At 49.6% G+C, this 17,421-nt stretch overlaps 1 protein-coding gene across 1 annotated transcript; it reads right to left on the reverse strand.

Moving 5' to 3' along the window:
* Positions 1–3,943: 3,943 nt before the first annotated feature.
* C8H21orf58 (chromosome 8 C21orf58 homolog) lies at positions 3,944–15,538 on the reverse strand. Its single transcript, XM_032910247.1, has 7 exons — positions 15,297–15,538; positions 14,255–14,291; positions 13,131–13,204; positions 12,170–12,328; positions 9,111–9,222; positions 4,965–5,080; positions 3,944–4,707 (listed from the first exon to the last, which is right to left on the reverse strand). The coding sequence occupies exons 1-7, from the start codon at positions 15,357–15,359 to the stop codon at positions 4,465–4,467; spliced, it is 804 nt and encodes a 267-aa protein (XP_032766138.1). The 5' UTR covers positions 15,360–15,538; the 3' UTR covers positions 3,944–4,464.
* Between the last annotated feature and the right edge of the window lie 1,883 nt (positions 15,539–17,421).

The following is a 17,421-nucleotide window of genomic DNA, read 5'->3' on the forward strand; positions in this document are numbered from 1 at the left end:
CCACTGTGGTCCCGCCACTGGGGCTCCCCCTACTGGCCGTTAGAGGCATGATAATTCTGCTCAAGTCCCAGAACATGGAATTCCGGTTGACCTGAAGTCCTTTACTGTCCATGCTGAACACCTACTCAAATCTGGATCATTCATCTTCCCAGTGAGTAGCCAGTGATCTTGAACCTAGATAGGGTTTCCTGACCCCTCTGCTGGGTGTACCCCCCATATACGCTTATGCGGCCTGTTCCCTTCTCGGCCATCTACCTGGTTCGCTTTTGAGCATCCTTGGGAAATGATTGCTTCTGTGTCACTTACTTATCTGTTTCCCTTCTCTGCTTGGCATTTCTGGTTTGGTCTGGTGGGTGTTTTTTGGTTTGGTTCGGTTTTGCAGCACCGGGGATGGAATCCAGGGCCTTGTTGTGCTCGGTAAGTCCTTTACCACATTCCGGGCCTGTCGCTCTGCTGCCCTAAATCTGTGGTTTGGCCAGCAGCTGTATCTGAGTGCAGCCACACTGTCATGACTCCAGGCCTGTGGGGGCGAGTTCTGTCCTGTTCCAGGAGGCACAGCGATCATCACTGCTTCCTCAGTTTCTGTTTATTCTAGGTTCAATCCCTCGCTTCCTTGAAGGGCCCATCATCTCGATGAAAGTTACACGGACTCTGTGGATTGGCTGCTCACATACTTGGGCCATCTTTAAAATCCCTGGGGCGCGCTGTGCATCTTCTCGGGATACAGGTGTTCAAAATGGCTCTCAGTCCCTATCGGCGCTGTTAAGGGGCGTGGCCAGGAGAAGCTTTTACCCCAGTCACGGGGGACCCCTAAGCCCTCTACAGGGCCTGCTCAAACTCTCCAGCCAAACAGCAGGCTCGAAAGGAACTAGGAAGACTAAGTGTGGCGGTGGTCCATGAGCACTCCCCGGTGGTCATACAGCCAGGGTGCACCCAGGTGCTAGCATGCTTCCTCCTTGTTTGCCCGGCATCGTCAGGCCATCCTGCCAAACATCTGCCAAACGTCTGCCTCCATCAGATTAATAATTAAATCACGTGAAAAGGGAAATTGTGTGATGTTAGAAGCATCACAAATACAAAAAACTGTGAGCGCTTTTTTAAAAATATTTTTAAAGAATTTATTATTTATATATTATGTATATGAGTACACGGTCGCTGTCTTCAGACACACCAGAAGAGGGCATCGAATCTCATTGCAGATGGTTGTGAGCCACCATGTACTCGCTGGGACTTGAACTCAGGACCTCTGGAAGAACAGTCAGTGCTCTTAACCACTGAGCCATCTCTCCAGTCCCTTTGTGGGAGCTCTTTAACTGGTGCTTGTAACAAAAACAAGTTTCTCAGGGATTCTAAAACAGACACTAGCTTTTTGGTGAGGAACTTAGCAAATGAAAAACTTCACTTTAGGCAAATGACAGCTTACTATAATTCTCGGAAGAAAAAACAATCTATTAAGGCAGGTGGATTGTAGTATTTGGTTTCAGGCCCGGGACAAGGGGCTGAGGTGCATATTTGCATAGCAAAAAAGACCTGGTCTCCAGGTTCTCCCAGCATCCCTCAGTCCTACCTTGTATACCTTGTCCCCAAACCTGGACTTTTCTAGCCCATGGTCTGGGGTGCCCTTCCCCCAGAGGCTCCTCTCTAATGTAACCCAGACATTGTGATCTCCTTGCTCCCCTCCTTGCTCCCCCCTCCTCCTCCTCTTCTTCCTCCTCTTCCTCTTCCTCTTCCTCCTCCTCCTCCTCTCCGAGCATGCTCTTTCTCTTCTTTCTCCCCTCTCTCCGTTCCCATAGCAACTTCCTTGGCCTCCTTCCTTGGGGCCAGTGATTTCGCCTGCACAATACACCTGTTGACTCGTTTCACCAGCGGAAAAATAACTTACCATGTATCACTCCAGTGATCCCATCTAGTAGGGAGACTGAGGCAGGAGAATTACCAGTTTGAGGCCAGCCTTAGCAACTCAGTGAGGTGCTGTCTCAAAGTGGTAAGAGGTCCGTGGCTGTTAACTTAATGGAAAAGTACTTGGCTAATGTGCTTGAAAGCCTGAGTTCAACCCCATACCACAAAAATCATAAATCTTTCCAAATAAAAGATTAAGCCAGACGTAGCTGTGCACTTCTAGTGCTCAGGAGGCAGAGGCAGATGGATCTCTTAGTGTGAGCCCCGCCTGGTCTACACAGAGACTTTCGGGACAACCGCCACCAAGTAAGAGAGACCTGCCTCAAAAAACAATAACAAACAAAACCATTAAAATAACAAAGAAACTAGGCTTGGTTAGGCAAGCCCTAGGCCAGCTATCGGAAGTTGGAAGTGGTCAGAGGCAGGTGGAGCTCAGAGGATGAGTTCAAGGTCAGCCAGGTCTGCATAGTACATGACCAATCAGGGCTACAGAGTAAGACCCCCATCTCAAACAAACAAAAAAGGAGTCAGACATGATCACACAAGTCTAATCCTAGCAGCAGGCAAGCTACCAGAGAAGGGCTGTAGTCTGTTGTCAGCCTGGGCTCAAAAGCAATAAAACCAAAAAGGAAATCAGCTTTTCCAATGCAACAAAAAGAGGCACCAAAAAGTACAGGAAGCATGCACATGGATATGACTTCCTCTCTACCTGATGGGCCACGGTGGGGATGGAACTGAGAAAGCGATCATCCAACCCTCCCGGAGCAAATAATGCTTTCTATATGGCATGTGCATTCATTCACCCATACTTACACAGCCTGCAGGGCACATGTGTGTGCGTGCATGCATACCTCACACCTGGGTCTTGTTATTTACTTATTTATTTTAAGATTAATTTATTTATTATATATAAGTACACTGTAGTTGTCTTCAGACACACCAGAAGAGGGCACCAGATCCCATTACAGATGGCTGTGAGCCACCATGTGGTGGCTGGGATTTGAACTCAGGACCTCTGGAAGAGCAGTCCGTGCCCTTAACCGCTGAACCATCTCTCCAGTCCCGGTCTTGTTATTAAGATTATAAAATGTTATATGTATGAGTGTCTTGCCTATATGTGTTTATGTGTGTCCTGTGCGTGCATGATGTCCTTGGAAGTCAGAAGAGGACACTGAATAGGCTGGGGCTTGACTTCCAGATGGTTGCGAATTGCCAGGTGGTGCTGGGACTCGAACCTGGCTTGTAAGAACAAGTGCCCCTAACTCTTAGCCACCCAGCCACCTCTCCAGCCCTTTCTTGTTTGCTTGTTTGTTTTTAGAGACAGGGTTTCTCTGTGCAACTCTAGCTGGCCTGGAACTAACCCTGTAGACCAGGCTGGCCTTGAACTAGAGGCCTGCCAGCCTCTGCCTCCTGAGCGCTGGGACTAAAGATACACGCAACTATGTCTAGTTCTTTATTTTAGCCTTAATTACATTTAACTGGTCACGGGCGCTGGGTTCCAGGTGCCCCCCCCCCATGCAAAACTGGAGGTCAGAGAGCAACCTACAGAAGTTGGCCGCCCCACCCCCACCAGTGACCCCGTGTCATGAGGCTAAAACTCAGTTATCAGACTTCACAGCAAGCACCTTTATCTGCCGAACCATCCATTGGCCCTGTCTATTTTAACTGAAGTCAGTCACATCACGAATTCTTCAGCTTGCTTCTTTCACATTAAAATGAAGCGGTCACTCCGGGTATGGCCAACAAACATGTCTTCCTCAGCTACGGAATTGGGCTGCCCCTTGCATCATGTGTGGGCATGTGTGGCCCATCGAGGGTATAACGCAGAGCCTCACCCGTGTTCAACAGACTGTCTGAGCCCTATCTCCAGCCTCAATCCGACTCTTCGGAGCTGGGGACCGAACCCAGGGCCTTGCGCTCGCTAGGCAAGCGCTCTACCACTGAGCTAAATCCCCAACCCCCTCAATCCGACTCTTATTCCAGCCTTCCAGAAGAGTGTCAAAACATATGTGTAGCTGTAACGACCCATTCTGATCTCCAGTCGTTTTGTCTTTAGTCTTAAAGATTTATTTATTTATTATATGAGTACACTGTAGCTATCTTCAGACACACCAGAAGAGGACATCGGATCCCACCACAGATGGCCGTGAGCCACCATGTGGCTGCAGGGACTTGAACTCAGGGCCTCTGGAAGAGCAGTCAGCGCTCTCAACCGCTGAGCCATCTCTCCAGCCCGTCTTTAGTCTTTCATAATAAAATGTTTGTATTCCGTCTGGGCGAGGCATTCATTCCCCTAGGGTTCCCAGAAGGCCCAGGAGAGTAGCGGAGGTTGGCAAGCAAATGCTAGGATGCTTGCTGAGATCCGGGAATGGTCTGACACGCTTGGAAAAGCAGACCGTATTTTTCAGTGCAGCTCTTGGGGACGGACAGCCTATGAGACCAACCCTGCTGGGCTCTCAGACAACCTGACACAACTGTTCCAGAGGGTGACAGAGATCCACGTGGCCTGGCGACTGGGGCTTACCTGCAGCAAGACACTAGCTTTCTCCCTCCACACTGGGCGTGCTAAGGGTAGCTAGGATGGGAGGTCGATGGCTCGGTCAGGTGGCTCACAGTGGGCAAGAAGCTGGCTGCATGTGGGAGTGCAGTGGCTGCAACCACTGGAGGCCACCCGGCATAACCGGAAGGGGCGCCAGCCGCGGAGGTGGCCTGCAGCTGGGTGGTGGGCGCATAGTGGTGGTGGTGGTGAACCGGAGGTGGCTTCTGCTTTTCAGCTCTCGGGACCCCGTGGTGCACCCATCGTTGGTCCTGGCAGAGTACACAGCCGGATCAGAACTTCACCATCCTTTCCCTGGGTCCGGGCCCAAAGTGGTAGGAAAGGCAGCAGAATGTGTTGGAGGCCCTACCTGGGCTTAGAGCTTCTGGGCCCCAGCTGCATTACCCCGTTCCTCGGGCAGAGGACTGGCAAACATTGCCTTCACCGGAAACCAGAGAAATCCTCGCACGGGTCCTCTGGAGCAACGCCCTCCCCCATCCACTGGCTACATTTCAGCACCCAAACCTACCTGCAGGGTAGTAGCACGCGGCCCCGTGGGCCCGGGGGGCAGGGCTTTAAGCATCATGTTCTGCATGAGGATCTGGTGCATCTGTGCGTTCTGCATCAACATCATCTCCACCATGTCTAAAAGGAGAGTCGGGGACTTATGCGTTAGCCGCTCGTTATAGTCCTTAAAAACACGAACGGGGAGGGCTGGAGAGATGGCTCAGCGGTTAAGAACACTGACTGCTCTTCCAGAGGTCCTGAGTTCAATTCCCAGCAACCACATCGTGGCTCACAACCCTCTGTGATGGGATCTGGTGCCCTCTTCTGGTGTGTCTGACCACAGTGTACTCAGACCACTAAAACAAAAACAAAAAACAAAACAGGAGGGGAGTTTGAGAGCAGGGAGAGCATCTCGGCAAATGTGTCTGCTTTCATTAAAGAGCAAAGAGAAGATCAGCGATGAGGGAAGATGAGGGAGACCGGAGGGAATAGGACGAAACAGAAGAGACTTTCCCAGTATCCCAGGGAGGGGATTCCTGCCCAACCCTGGATTTCCAGATGGCTTTAGCCACCCAGCGTTGGGGCTTGTGTTGCCATAGGTCCAGTGTGTTTTATCACTCACCCACATAGGTACCTGTCAACATTCTAATTCCTGACAACGGAATGGACAAATGTCAGTTTTCCCCCCACAGCAGCTAAACTCTGCAAACCAGTGCCGGGATTCTTGTCAGCTTCCCTTAAAGGAACATCCCCCAGGGCTACTTCAGTTCTCAGTCAAACAACCAAGCCCAGCATAGCAGAGAGGCTCACACAGAAGCACCAGGAACTGGTTGGCACAGGCCAGGCCGTAGGAGCAAGGTAGGAAGTCAGAGCTTTGCAGCAATCCCTTGCGAAACAGAGTCAAGAGGCCAAGTGACAGTACCAGTCAGAACAAAGACTCAAGGAGCTTTGGAGGAGGCTCCAGCCAGCAGCTGGAGTGGCAGGTGCTCCAAAAGGGAGGTTCTCCTAAGTTGAGCTTTTGGGCTTCCTTCCAATACCGGACAACTAGGTATGGGGCCAAATGTGGTCACCCATACTCTGCAGTCTCTTTCAACCTGTCCCTGGCTACAGTGTGGATGGGCCCTAGCTATGCTATATTAACCAAACCAAGACAGTCACAGACAGACAGAAATCACGTGACTCCAGTTACATACTCAATGTCAAAATCAGAAAGAAGAAAAAACAATCATGGTTACAGGGACTGTGGGGGGACACTTTCAAGGTACGGAATATTTTAAAAGCCATATGATCAGGTATTGGAAATACTTTGTAGGGCTGGAAAGATGGCTCAGTGGTTATCATGCAGAGGAGACCTGCTTTGGTTCCAGCATACGCATGGTCGCTCACGAACATTCGTAACTCTGAAAGAGCCAGAGTTGGGGTCAGTCTGAGGCCAGTGGGAGAATTCCACCACAAACCTCCCAGCACAGAAAGACCCCTCCCTTCCATTAGGAGCAGAGTTAGTTTAGAGCCGTTCCTGGAACAGCTACAAGCCAAACTGTCAAACAAAGCTGCCTATGACTCCCAACCGTCCCTCCTGGAAAGTCCAGAATGGTCAGTGCACTGACCATGAGTCAGCTTGGAGGTCACTTCGCCCCATCAGTAGCACCCTGCCTAGTTACCATTGTTTGGATTCGGCCCCAGTTGTTTGCAAGGGATATAACTCCCTGTTAGAGTCTGCTCAGGGTCGTCTCCCCTTGAAGTGAGAGGACCCCGACATGTGGGAATTAAATTCCTCTTGCTTGTGCATCAATCACCGCCTCTGTGAGTCTCATTGAAAAGATCCTGGAAAGGGTTGGGGATTTAGCTCAGTGGTAGAGCGCTTGCCTAGGAAGCGCAAGGCCCTGGGTTCGGTCCCCAGCTCCGAAAAAAGAACCAAAAAAAAAAAGAAAAGAAAAAAAAAGAAAAGATCCTGGAAGAGGTTCAAATAGGACCTCACAACTCCAGTTCCAGAGGATCTGATGCCCTCTTCTATCCCCCCTGGGCCCCAGGCATGAACATGGTGAACATAACATATATACATGCAAAACACACCTGCACATAAGAATAAAAAAAACTAATGTTTTTAAAAAGGACTTTGTAATACAACAGTGTCGTTTACTCCACACCATCGCAATGAGCATTAATAAATATTTCGGGTGTCCTGTATTTTGTTTTGGACAGGGTCTTTCCCCATCGCCCTGGCTGCCCTGGAACTCCTAGAGCTCAGCCTACCTTTGCCTCCCCAGTCCTGGAATCAAAGGTGTGTGCTGCTTAGCCGAGCTGTTTTGTCGGTTTTGATGTTTTGCTTTTTCTGTTTTCTGAGACGAGGCCTCACGTAGCCAAGGGTGTCCCTGAACTTTTGGATCTCTTGCCTCTGGATTCCCAAGTACTGGGATGGCAGGTGTGTCACCACAGCTGGGTTATATGATGCTGGGGAGAAACTAATGGCTCAAACTAGACTTCTGAATTCTCTTCTAGAATTTTAACTGTTTATCTTTGGATTTGATTATGAAGGAATTACGGTCTTTTGGAGACCATATTTTTTATTTGCTTTTCCCTTTAAACTCAACTTTTTAAAAAACATTTATTTATTTATTTATTTATTTATTCATATGAGTATGCTGTAACTGTCTTCAGACACACCAGAAGAGGGCATCAGATCCCATTACAGATGGCTGTGAGCCACCATGTGGTTGCTGGGAATTGAACTCAGGACGTCTGGAAGAGCAGTCAGTGCTCTTAACCACTGAGCCATCTCTCCAGCTTGCTTGTTCATATACCCTCTATTTCCAGAGTGTAAAGCACATTGTTTGGCAGATTATTTTTTGAGTCTGTTATCACCAGGGACTACCTGGCTTGTTCTTTGTATTACATTGTGCTGTGTACACACACACACACACACACACACACACACACACACACACACACACACACACACCCGCTCCCATGGCTAATTAAATGTAATTAAAAATAAAATACGGGGCTGGAGAGATGGTCCTGTGGTTAGGAGCACTGGCTGATGATTGTTTGGATTCAGCATCTGCAGCAGCTCACAGCCCTCTGTAACTCCAGTTCTAGGGGATCTGGTGTCCTCAGCTGGCCTCTGAGAGCAATACACACTCAAGACACAAAACAAAAATCCTTTTTTAAAATTCCTCAAGAAATGTCAGATCCTCCCTCCCCAAGAAAGGGACAGTCTGGGCTCAGCTTAGGCTGGACTTTGATCCAGGATACTAAACAGCACTCCTCAGAAACCTTGAGAAGTGGGTTTCTGTTTGTCAGGATAACCTGTTATCTCTTCCTTCAACCCCCAGTCTCTGGAAAGGGCATTGAGTTCTGTTAACTTCAAAAAAACCTCCAACAGATCAAAGCCCCAAGGTAGTGGAAAGCAACCAACTCACAAGTCTCAGGAAGTCTTTGAAACCTACTAACCAGATAACCGAAGTTCCTCCTTCTCTAGAGTTATATAAGCAGTAATGGCTGCTGAGGGGTTGAGAGCAGCCAAGGTGCACGGAAGAGACTTTGACCTCATGATTTGCAAAGAGCTCTGTGGTTCCAGCTTCATGACTCAGTACCTGCTCTGGGGTGGGACTTGATCAAGGAGCCTTTCTCTAAGTAACCTCAATAAACTCGTTAGTTCACCAGGCTTGGCCTCTGATGGTACTGTTACTTTTGTCTGTTACTGATTGTCTAGGATGGAGAGATGTTTACGTTGCCTCTCACTGAGAAAACACCTACAGTCATGGTTTGAATTTGCGTAACCCAAGGAGTGGCACTATTTGGAGGTGTGGCCTTGTCGGAGTGGGCGTGGTCTTGTTGGTGGAAATTGGGGTGGGCTTTGAGACCTCCTCCTAGCTGCCTGGAAGTCAGTCTTCTCCTAGGAACCTTCAAGTGAAGATGTAGAACTCTCAGCCCCTCCTGCACCAGGCCTGCCTGGATGCTGCCATGCTCCCACCTTGATGATAATGGACTGAACCTCTGAACCTGTAAGCAAGCTCCAATTAAATGTTGTCCTTTATAAGACTTGCCTTGGTCATGGTGTCTGTTCACAGCAGTAAAACTCCAAGACATCTACTTAGAAAATACTTTCCCTTTCGGTACTCATTTCACGAAACAAAAGCAATATCAATATGGTTTGCACACCTACCTTCCTTAATACTTCCTGATCTTTGAGCGGGAAAGGCCTGAGGAGGAGAAATCTGTGCGATCAGTGGCTGCTGGGGTAACTGCTGTATAATGGTTGCAGGAGACCGGGGGACCTGAGAAAGGTGGGTTGGTTAGCTGTCTAAACGCACCGTCTTTGCAGCTAGCCCCCACCTGTCTGCCTGCACACTTGATCAACCGTCCATCCATCTATCCATCTACCCAGTCATTTATCCATCCACACATCCTGTCCATCTCTCTGTCTGTCTACCCATCTACCCATCTCTCCATCCAGCATCCAGCTGAAGAGAAGGTTAACAGTTAACCCTGTAAGTTAGCATAGATAACGGGAGAGAAAACTATTTACATCCGGCTATCCTTGGGACATGGTTTTGTTATGTTTGTGAGGCAAGCTCTCCCTGGGTAGCTCTATCTGGCCTTGAGCTGGTGGCGGTCCTTCTGCCTCTGACTCCGGAGTACGGGACTTAGGTACATGCCAACATGTCTGGCAACTACATATTTTTTAAGGTTTCTCATAATTCCTTCCTTCAGGAGGGTAGTTAATACCTGGTCGATTTTGCTTTAATGTGCCCAGTCCTTTAACTGTAATGCATTTTAACAGAAGTAGAGTGGGATTTCATTGTGTAGGAAGTCTAGGGGTAGACACTTGCTTTCGAAGGTCAGGCGTTCACAGTTCTTTACAGTGACTTGGCTGCTATAGCGCCATTACCAGCTTTATTAATTACTGCAACTCTACCCTATATGATGGGGCACATATGGTCCTCATTCTTTCTTTCTATTCATGGAGTTGGTGGCCTAGACCGGACCTGTGAGCTTTCTCTATAGAGTACAAGTAGTGAATTGTTTGGACTCACAGGGCACATGGGCTCCGCTGAGTGTCTGCTCTGCTGTTGAAAATAAGAACAGCTACCAACAGATGGGAACAGCATCCCTATAAGTAACTAGTTCATGACAATCAAGACGTGCGTCTTCCTGTGTTTCCAGGTGTGGTTCCTCTACTTTTCCAGCAAGCACTTTTTTTTTTTTTTTTTTTTTAAGATTTATTTATTTAATGTATGTGAGTGCATTGTCCCTGTCTTCAGACACACCAGAAGAGGGCATCAGATGTCATTACAGATGGCTGTGAGCCACCATGTGGTTGCTGGGATTTGAACTCAGGACCTCTGGAAGAGCAGTCAGTGCTCTTAACCTCTGAGCCATCTCTCCAGTCCCCTCCAGCAAGCACTTAAGAACACGAAACCAGGGGTTGGGGATTTAGCTCAGCGGTAGAGCGCTTGCCTAGGAAGTGCAAGGCCCTGGGTTTGGTCCCCAGCTCTGAAAAAAGAACCAAAAAAAAAAAAAAAAAAAAAAAAACCACGAAACCAGCCTCCAGGTATTGTGGAGTGTGGTTCCGATCTCGGTACGTGGGAAGTTTTGTTTGAGGTTAGCCTGGTCTGTATTAGTGGGTTCTAGGCCAGCCAGGGCTACATAGTAAGACCAACCAGATCCTAAAAGCAAACATAGTGGGGGGCTGGAGAGATGGCTCAATGGTTAAGAACACTGGCTGTTCTTCCAGAGGACCCAGGTTCTAGTCCCAGCCTCCAGAAGGCAGCACACGATGGTCTGTGACTCCATTTCCAAGAGATCTGAAGCCATCACACAGACATACCCGCTTTAGGCAAAGCATCAAGGTTCATCATCATCATCATCATCATCATCATCATCATCATATTAATAATAATAATAAATACAATGGTCCTGAAAACAGGAAGGAACAGCGGCTGGAGTACCTGAAACCTGGGTACAGCTAGCTCACCAGCAGAGGGAAGATCCATTCCCTCTGCCCAAAGGACAGATGTCTTCCAGATACCCCTGTGCCTATTCCCTTCAACTTCCTGTCTTCCCTCACACTGAGTACCAAACAGAGACCTCACCTGGTCCTCCTACCTCCCTGCTTTAGAACTTTTTTTTTTTTTGAACCAGTGAGATGACTTAGCAAATAAAAGTGTTTTCCAGGAGGGCTGGCAACCTGATACCCAGAACACACATAAGAGTGGAGAGATGACGGTCTCTGACTTCCATGTTTGCACTGTGGCGTGCATCCCACATATGTGTATCTCATGCACTGTGGTGGTTTTACTAAGCGTGACTCATGGGAAATGGCACTGTGAGGGGGTGTGGCCTCCAACAAGGAAGTATGTCACTATGTAGGCGGGCTTTGAGGTCTTCTGGTGCTCAAGCTCCGCCCTGTTGGGGGGCGGGGAGAGACCCTTCTGTCTGCCTGGAAGCCAGCCTTCTTTCTGCCTTTGGATCAAGATGTAGATCTTCCGGCTCCTCCAGCCCCACGTCTGCCTGGAGCCTGCCGTGGCACGATGATAATGAACTGTAAGGCAGCCCCAGTTAAATGCTGTCCTTAGAAGGGTTGCCTTGGTCATGGTGTTTGTTCACGGCAATGGAAGCCCTAAAGCATGTGCACACTAATAGTACATACAATTTAAAGCACGTATATTGCTTGCTCGAGAAATCCATTGCTTTCTGCTGCTCGTGATTCAGGGTGCTGTGTGTAGGCTACACCAGGGAACGTTCTCAGAATGGTATACTCTGCTGTTGTAGCTCTGTCGTTAAGTCGGAGCCTTAATCATCCCTGGTCACTGTGAAGTATTAAAGGGCGGCGCTTCTCCAAATTCAGGGCCCACTGGTGCTAAACTCCCCTAATTCTTCCATTGTAGCTGTTAGGTTGGTCTACTGGGAGGTGAGTCTGTCCTGAGAGTTGACCACCCCCAACCCAGTCCTTTATGTAATTCCCACAGAGGACCCAAGGGGTCATGGACAGCAAGTGGAGCATCTGTTGTCTGTTAGCAGAATGAACCTCTCCAGAGCACCGGCATCCTGCTGGCAACTCCTGGGAAAGAGAGAGCCTTTGGCCTCCCTGGAAGGTAGGAGGGGAGAGAGATTCTCTGGTCTCTCTGATTGGATGGCCTGCTGGCCACACTGTGCCGTTCTGCATTGTTGAGACCTCTCCTACCCCACCACAAGTTGCTGTCACCCAAGAGTCCTCCCTACCGGTTGCTGGATGATCCTTAGTGGCTCTGGGGGTTGGGGCAAAGAGGGGGAGGCAGCAGGGAAGACATCCATGGGAGGGACCTCTGGGTTCAGGGTTGGCGCTATGGCTTTTCCATGTGTCCTCCAGGCCGGGGAGTGTTCGTCCATCAGCTGCTGCTCCTGAAAAGGGAGAGCCAGTTGGCGGGAGAGCCATCGGCAGAGGGTTCTGACTCAACCTGTGAACCTCACTGGGTGAACGGACCCTCACCAGCATGGTTTTACCATGCCTCACCCCACCAGGGAATATAGCACCCAAATGTTCAGTGTGGAGTCCCTGGGACTAGGGATCTCTGTCTCTCTTCCTGACGTGACCATATTCAATAAACACCCTTTTCTGCTTTCAACTGTTGACTTTTAATTGGCTTATTGCGAATGGGTGGCCAGACAGGACTTGGGGCACAGGTTGTGACCCCAAGTTCAATAGTGCTCCTTGGTAAACACTGGGAAATTCTTCTCTAAACGCATTTCAGTTACTTGTTGAGTTTTTTGGTTGTCCTTATTGCTTCTCGGCCAACTCTCGTGGTTTTTCGTGCGTTTCAGCATCCACCTCGCTGTAGAAAGAGCAAACCTCCTGTCCCACAGCCATGCTGGGATAACACCCAAGTCAATGTTTCTAGGCATGGCTACTTATTGCTGGTGGCCAGTTTAGCTTAGGTGAGCTCTTCTTGTGGGGATGGGCCTTGACTCATTGCCTTCCCTGTTGCCAGCTACCTAAGCGGTCTCTAAGCTTACGTACTGCCTACACCTGATGTTTTAATTTGTCTAGTTTCCTCAGGGAAGTGATGGGGTGGGAGTATTCTTCTCTTGAACGCTCACAGGTCAGTTAACCATCCTCAATTGGCAAACATTAGCTAAATGACCCTCCATGAATACAGCATCCACGGGGAGTTAGGCACGAGTTTGGCAGAAGGTGCAGGCCTACCCAGAGCCTCTGTAGAAGGTCCTTCCTTCTCATCAAAGCACTCTGGAGGGCAGGGTCTGGCTTTTCCTGTTGTCCTGCATAAAGAAGGCACACATCAATGGGGTCTACAAACCTGGCTGGTGGCAAACACAGAGTGCCCCAATTTCCCTGCACTCTAGGGTTCAGAGTAGCCTGGAGCTTTTGAGCTCCTGAGCTCAGGTGTCTCATGGACATCCATCCTAAAGAAATAGGGTCCAAGGTTGGGGCAGGGAGAACAAGGGCTACGGTAGAGAGGGAAGGACTTGGTTAGAGTCGGCCTAGTGGCTTTTCTTGGTCCTGTAAGGCACTGGAAGTCAGTAGAACAGATCTCTCTTGACTCCTAGCACTCCTGTACTGAAGGATCCTCCATAGGCCCAGTCATACCTCCATAGCCCTGGCTCCAATGCCAAGGGAAGGACAGGCATGTTCGCCAACTGGAAGGAGAAGGTCTTACTCGAGAGAAAGCTCAGGAAGGGGTCTGCTTGCCCTGACATCCTATTGGAGCTGGGATTTTGATGATGCCTGCCCAGGCTTCTTTGGAATCATCCCCTGGGATAACCTCTGGCACATATGTGGCCATCGGATGCAGTGTAGGTCCCCTGGGTCATGTGGCCTAGTGTGCAATTTTTTATCTAGATTTGAGGCACGCAGGTTTGTCTAGCTGCCCTCAAGGTTCCCAGAGTTACCCATAGCTGTGGATACTCCATGTTCTAAAGAACTAGACATGCTCTTCTGGCCTCAGATCCTCACTCAGCTGTCCATGGACCTAGATTCTGGTCCCAGGTACTGAGAAGGATAAGAGCGAGCCCCTGACTACCCTTGCAATCGGAGCAATGTGAGTCTGAATTAACAGGCACAAGTTTCTGCACTGAACAACCTGAGCTAGGTCACCTGACCTCATCTACAAGATGCTTTCCCTCTAGGATTCGGGCTAGTGGTGCAGTGCCAGTGTGTGTGTGCGTGTGTGCATGCATGCATGCATATGTGCATGTATGTGCATGTGTTGTTTTACAGGTGAAAACAAATCCAGGGCCTGCTTTGCCTGCTCCTCTTCTTGTCTGTTCCCCTTCCTCCCTGGATGTGCCCAATCAGCTTTCAGCTCTTACCTGCTCTGTCCATGCTCTCTCGTTCCTGCTCCAGCATCTAAGAGGAAGAAGCTATGATGGTGACTTGGCTCCAGGTTGGTGAATGGAGTCTGTGCTGCCCACCTCCTATGTTGCTGACAGGCCAAGAGCTCTGGGAGTGGTCAGCACCCAAAAATAAGTATGAAAGGCAAGAAGCACTTGGAAAAGTGAGTGGGTGGGGGGCAACGGTCCCCCATTACATTTTGGTAATGTTCTCAAACATAATGCAAGCTCTCCATCCTAAGCCCAGAGGGGATGATGATACCCAAGGCGATGCTCTGCTGAGGAACAGGTAGGGCATCCTGATGCACAACACGGACTATCCTGATGGGTCTCAAAGTGTTGCCTACTGGACCCCATTGGGGACACGGTAATGGGAACCAAGATAGATGATTTGATGGTTCCCAAGAGGGCTCCTTCACGGGTCCCAAGGGTTACCCTGAAGGTCCTGAGAGAAATGCTCCAGGCAGATTGAGAGACTACCCTCAGGGTCTACCCAGGGTCACCTGGGCCCTGAACTAGGGATTCCAGCGTTGGTAATAGACAGCAACTGGAAGAGGAGCGATACAGGCAGAGCATACAGAGACGTTGCCCATGGGAGCTATGCTTTAGTGGTGTACATAGGCAGGTATGCTGGTCATGGGTCACTCCAAATTTCATATGTGGTTGCAAAGGGGAAGACTGGGGGTGACCAGGCTTTTCCCTGGGTAAGTTAGGCTTAGTTTCCACAGTAAGGAGTATCCCTTCAAACAGTGGAGTCTGAAGGTGCAGGAGCTCTGGAGGACCGTGCCCTAGAAGTACACTTGCTGGTAGGCACAGCCTGCCGCCTGACTTTGGAAACTGCCAGAACCTAATGGGTTTCTGTACAGCACAGCAAAACAAGAAACCATAGCTGTTCGTTAGGAAGCCAGACACAGGGAAAAGGTTTGCTCTGGGAGCTGGGACTTCTCCTGGCAGTTCACAGAGGCGGGAGATTTGAGTGAAGCGACAGATTAAGCACAGCAGTGGAAAGGCTCTGTCTTACCTGTTCCAGGAGTCTTAACCTCAGCCGGGTCATCTGATCCGCCATTGAGGAGTCCAACGTCATGACTACTGACTGAAAAGGGGCCTGCAGAGACGTAGGAGGCTGGGGTCCTCACTCTGCCCTGGTCCTTAGTTATGTGCAGCAAAGAGCCCCCTCAGGGGTCATGGTGTCTCAAGACATGTAAATGGGAGACTGTCAGATCCCTCTCTAGACCACAGTGCCAGAGCCTTCCCTGGAGTCTGTGATGTGCTAGCCTGTGAGGAAGGGAGGTCCTGGGTTGCCATGACACCTCTGAGAGTCCTTCCTCAGCTCTGTGTCTCCAAATGGGTTACCTGTAAACACTGACTCACGGGTGTTGCCAGGCACAGCTGAGTGGGGAGGTAAAAGGCCAGAGAGATATATTTCACATTCCTCCAGATGCCGCTTGCCCAGGGAATGAGCATAGAAGAATTGTGGAAGACTCCCCATTGCCCCTAGACTCACCCCACACCACTCTGGTCAATTGTTGCTGCCTCTGGGACACTCTTGTCCTTCCTTGGAACCCTCGAAATAAAAAGGCAGCGTGGCTGGATACCCAGGAAGGCCATCAGACAGGAGCTTCTTGAGGATTTCTGGAGACTTTTCGTGGTAGAGATTTTGGCCAGAGAGGGGTCAAGGGCAGCCCCTGAGGGGACCCTGGGCCAGAGGGTGTGCTGTCATAGAGAACACACACAGGCATAAAGAAAAGGGGGGGTCATACATGGGGGTTGAGGTTCTAAACCAGTTGGGATTTAAGTCAATCACCTTATGAACCCAAGAAACAACCAGGGTAGGGACAATGCCCCCAGGAACCTAGGTAACCCTGGAGACTGTGTCAGATTGAATGAGAGTGAGAGGTATTATGCTATAAAAGGATAAAGAGAAGGGGGGGTTATGTTCTATGGAGGTCTGGGGAAAGACCCATAGATGTCCATGCTGAGACACCCCTTCCCTCTGAAGGACCAGTCACACGACGGTATGGTATAGAATAGAGTTTATTTTTTTTTTCTTTTTTCTTTTTTTCGGAGCTGGGGACCGAACCCAGGGCCTTGCGCTTTCTAGGCAAGCGCTCTACCACTGAGCTAAATCCCCAACCCCTAGAGTTTATTTTTTTTTTAATATTTATTTAATGTATATGCTGGGATTTGAACTCAGGACCTCTGGAAGGATAGTCAGTGCTCTTAACCACTGAGCTACCTCCCCAGCCCAGAGTTTATTCAGGGCATGGGGAGGGAGTTAAGAGGTTAGTAGGGGCAGAGAGAGAAGTAGAGAAGTAGGAGTAGAAGAGGAGAGGAGTAGAGGAGTAGAGGTCGGCCATGAGCATGTAGAGAGCAGAGCCGGGAAGGGAATGGAGAGAGAAGGGACAAGGAGGTAAGAGAGCAAGAGCAAGAGCAAGAGAGAACAAGAGAGTGAGGAGGAGGCAAACAGCCCCTTTTAGACTGTCAAGTATACCTGGCTGTTGCCAGGTAACTGTGGGGCGGAGCATACCTGGCTGTTGCTAGGTAACTGTGGGGCGGAGCTTACCTGGCTGTTGCCAGGTAACTGTGGGGCGGAGCATACCTGACTATTGCCAGGTAACTGTGGGGGTGGAGCCTAGACAGAATGCTAACAAGAGGGACACATGTAGACAAGGAAAGCAAATGAGGCCTCCCTGAGATGGTGGCTACTTGTTCCCAGAAGGCATTGCTACGAGAGCGAGCAAAGCATGGTAGTGGGCATCTAAACAGGGCCAGTAAGGCAAAGGGGACACTGTGCCCAGCTGGGACATCGACGTCTTCCTGGGAATTAGTGCTTTTCTTATCACGTGGTATCACGTGGGGGTAGTATCGATCGACACAACTTAACCGCTGCCATGCTGGCCCTGGCTCCCTGGCCTAGACGCAGCTAACTGGCTGCGAAATTCCCGTCATCCTCTCTCCATACTCTCCTCTTTGGTAGGCCGTTGCTAGGCACAGTAAATGTTTACAGGGTAGGGAGCCATGCCCATTGCGAGAACATCTGTCTTCCTGACTTCGATGGCTTTTAGTACTAAAAATAAATTGAAATAAGATCCAAGAACTACACTTGCAGAGTTTCTCTGGAGTTTCTATGCCAAGGACTTTCTGAG

The sequence above is a fragment of the Rattus rattus genome, chromosome 8 (genome assembly GCF_011064425.1).
Source record: "Rattus rattus isolate New Zealand chromosome 8, Rrattus_CSIRO_v1, whole genome shotgun sequence".
In the NCBI taxonomy this organism is placed as follows: Eukaryota; Metazoa; Chordata; class Mammalia; order Rodentia; family Muridae; genus Rattus; species Rattus rattus.

Bases quoted from the DNA above. Each gene is read 5' to 3' on its own strand.
- C8H21orf58 (XM_032910247.1), bottom strand. From the start codon at position 15,359: ATGACGTTGGACTCCTCAATGGCGGATCAGATGACCCGGCTGAGGTTA. The intron at 9,223-12,169 runs GTAGGGAGGACT...CACCTTTCTCAG, and splicing joins TAAGGATCATCCAGCAACCG to GTCCCCCGGTCTCCTGCAAC. The intron at 5,081-9,110 runs GTAGGTGTGCAA...CTCTCCTTTTAG, and splicing joins ATCAGGAAGTATTAAGGAAG to ACATGGTGGAGATGATGTTG.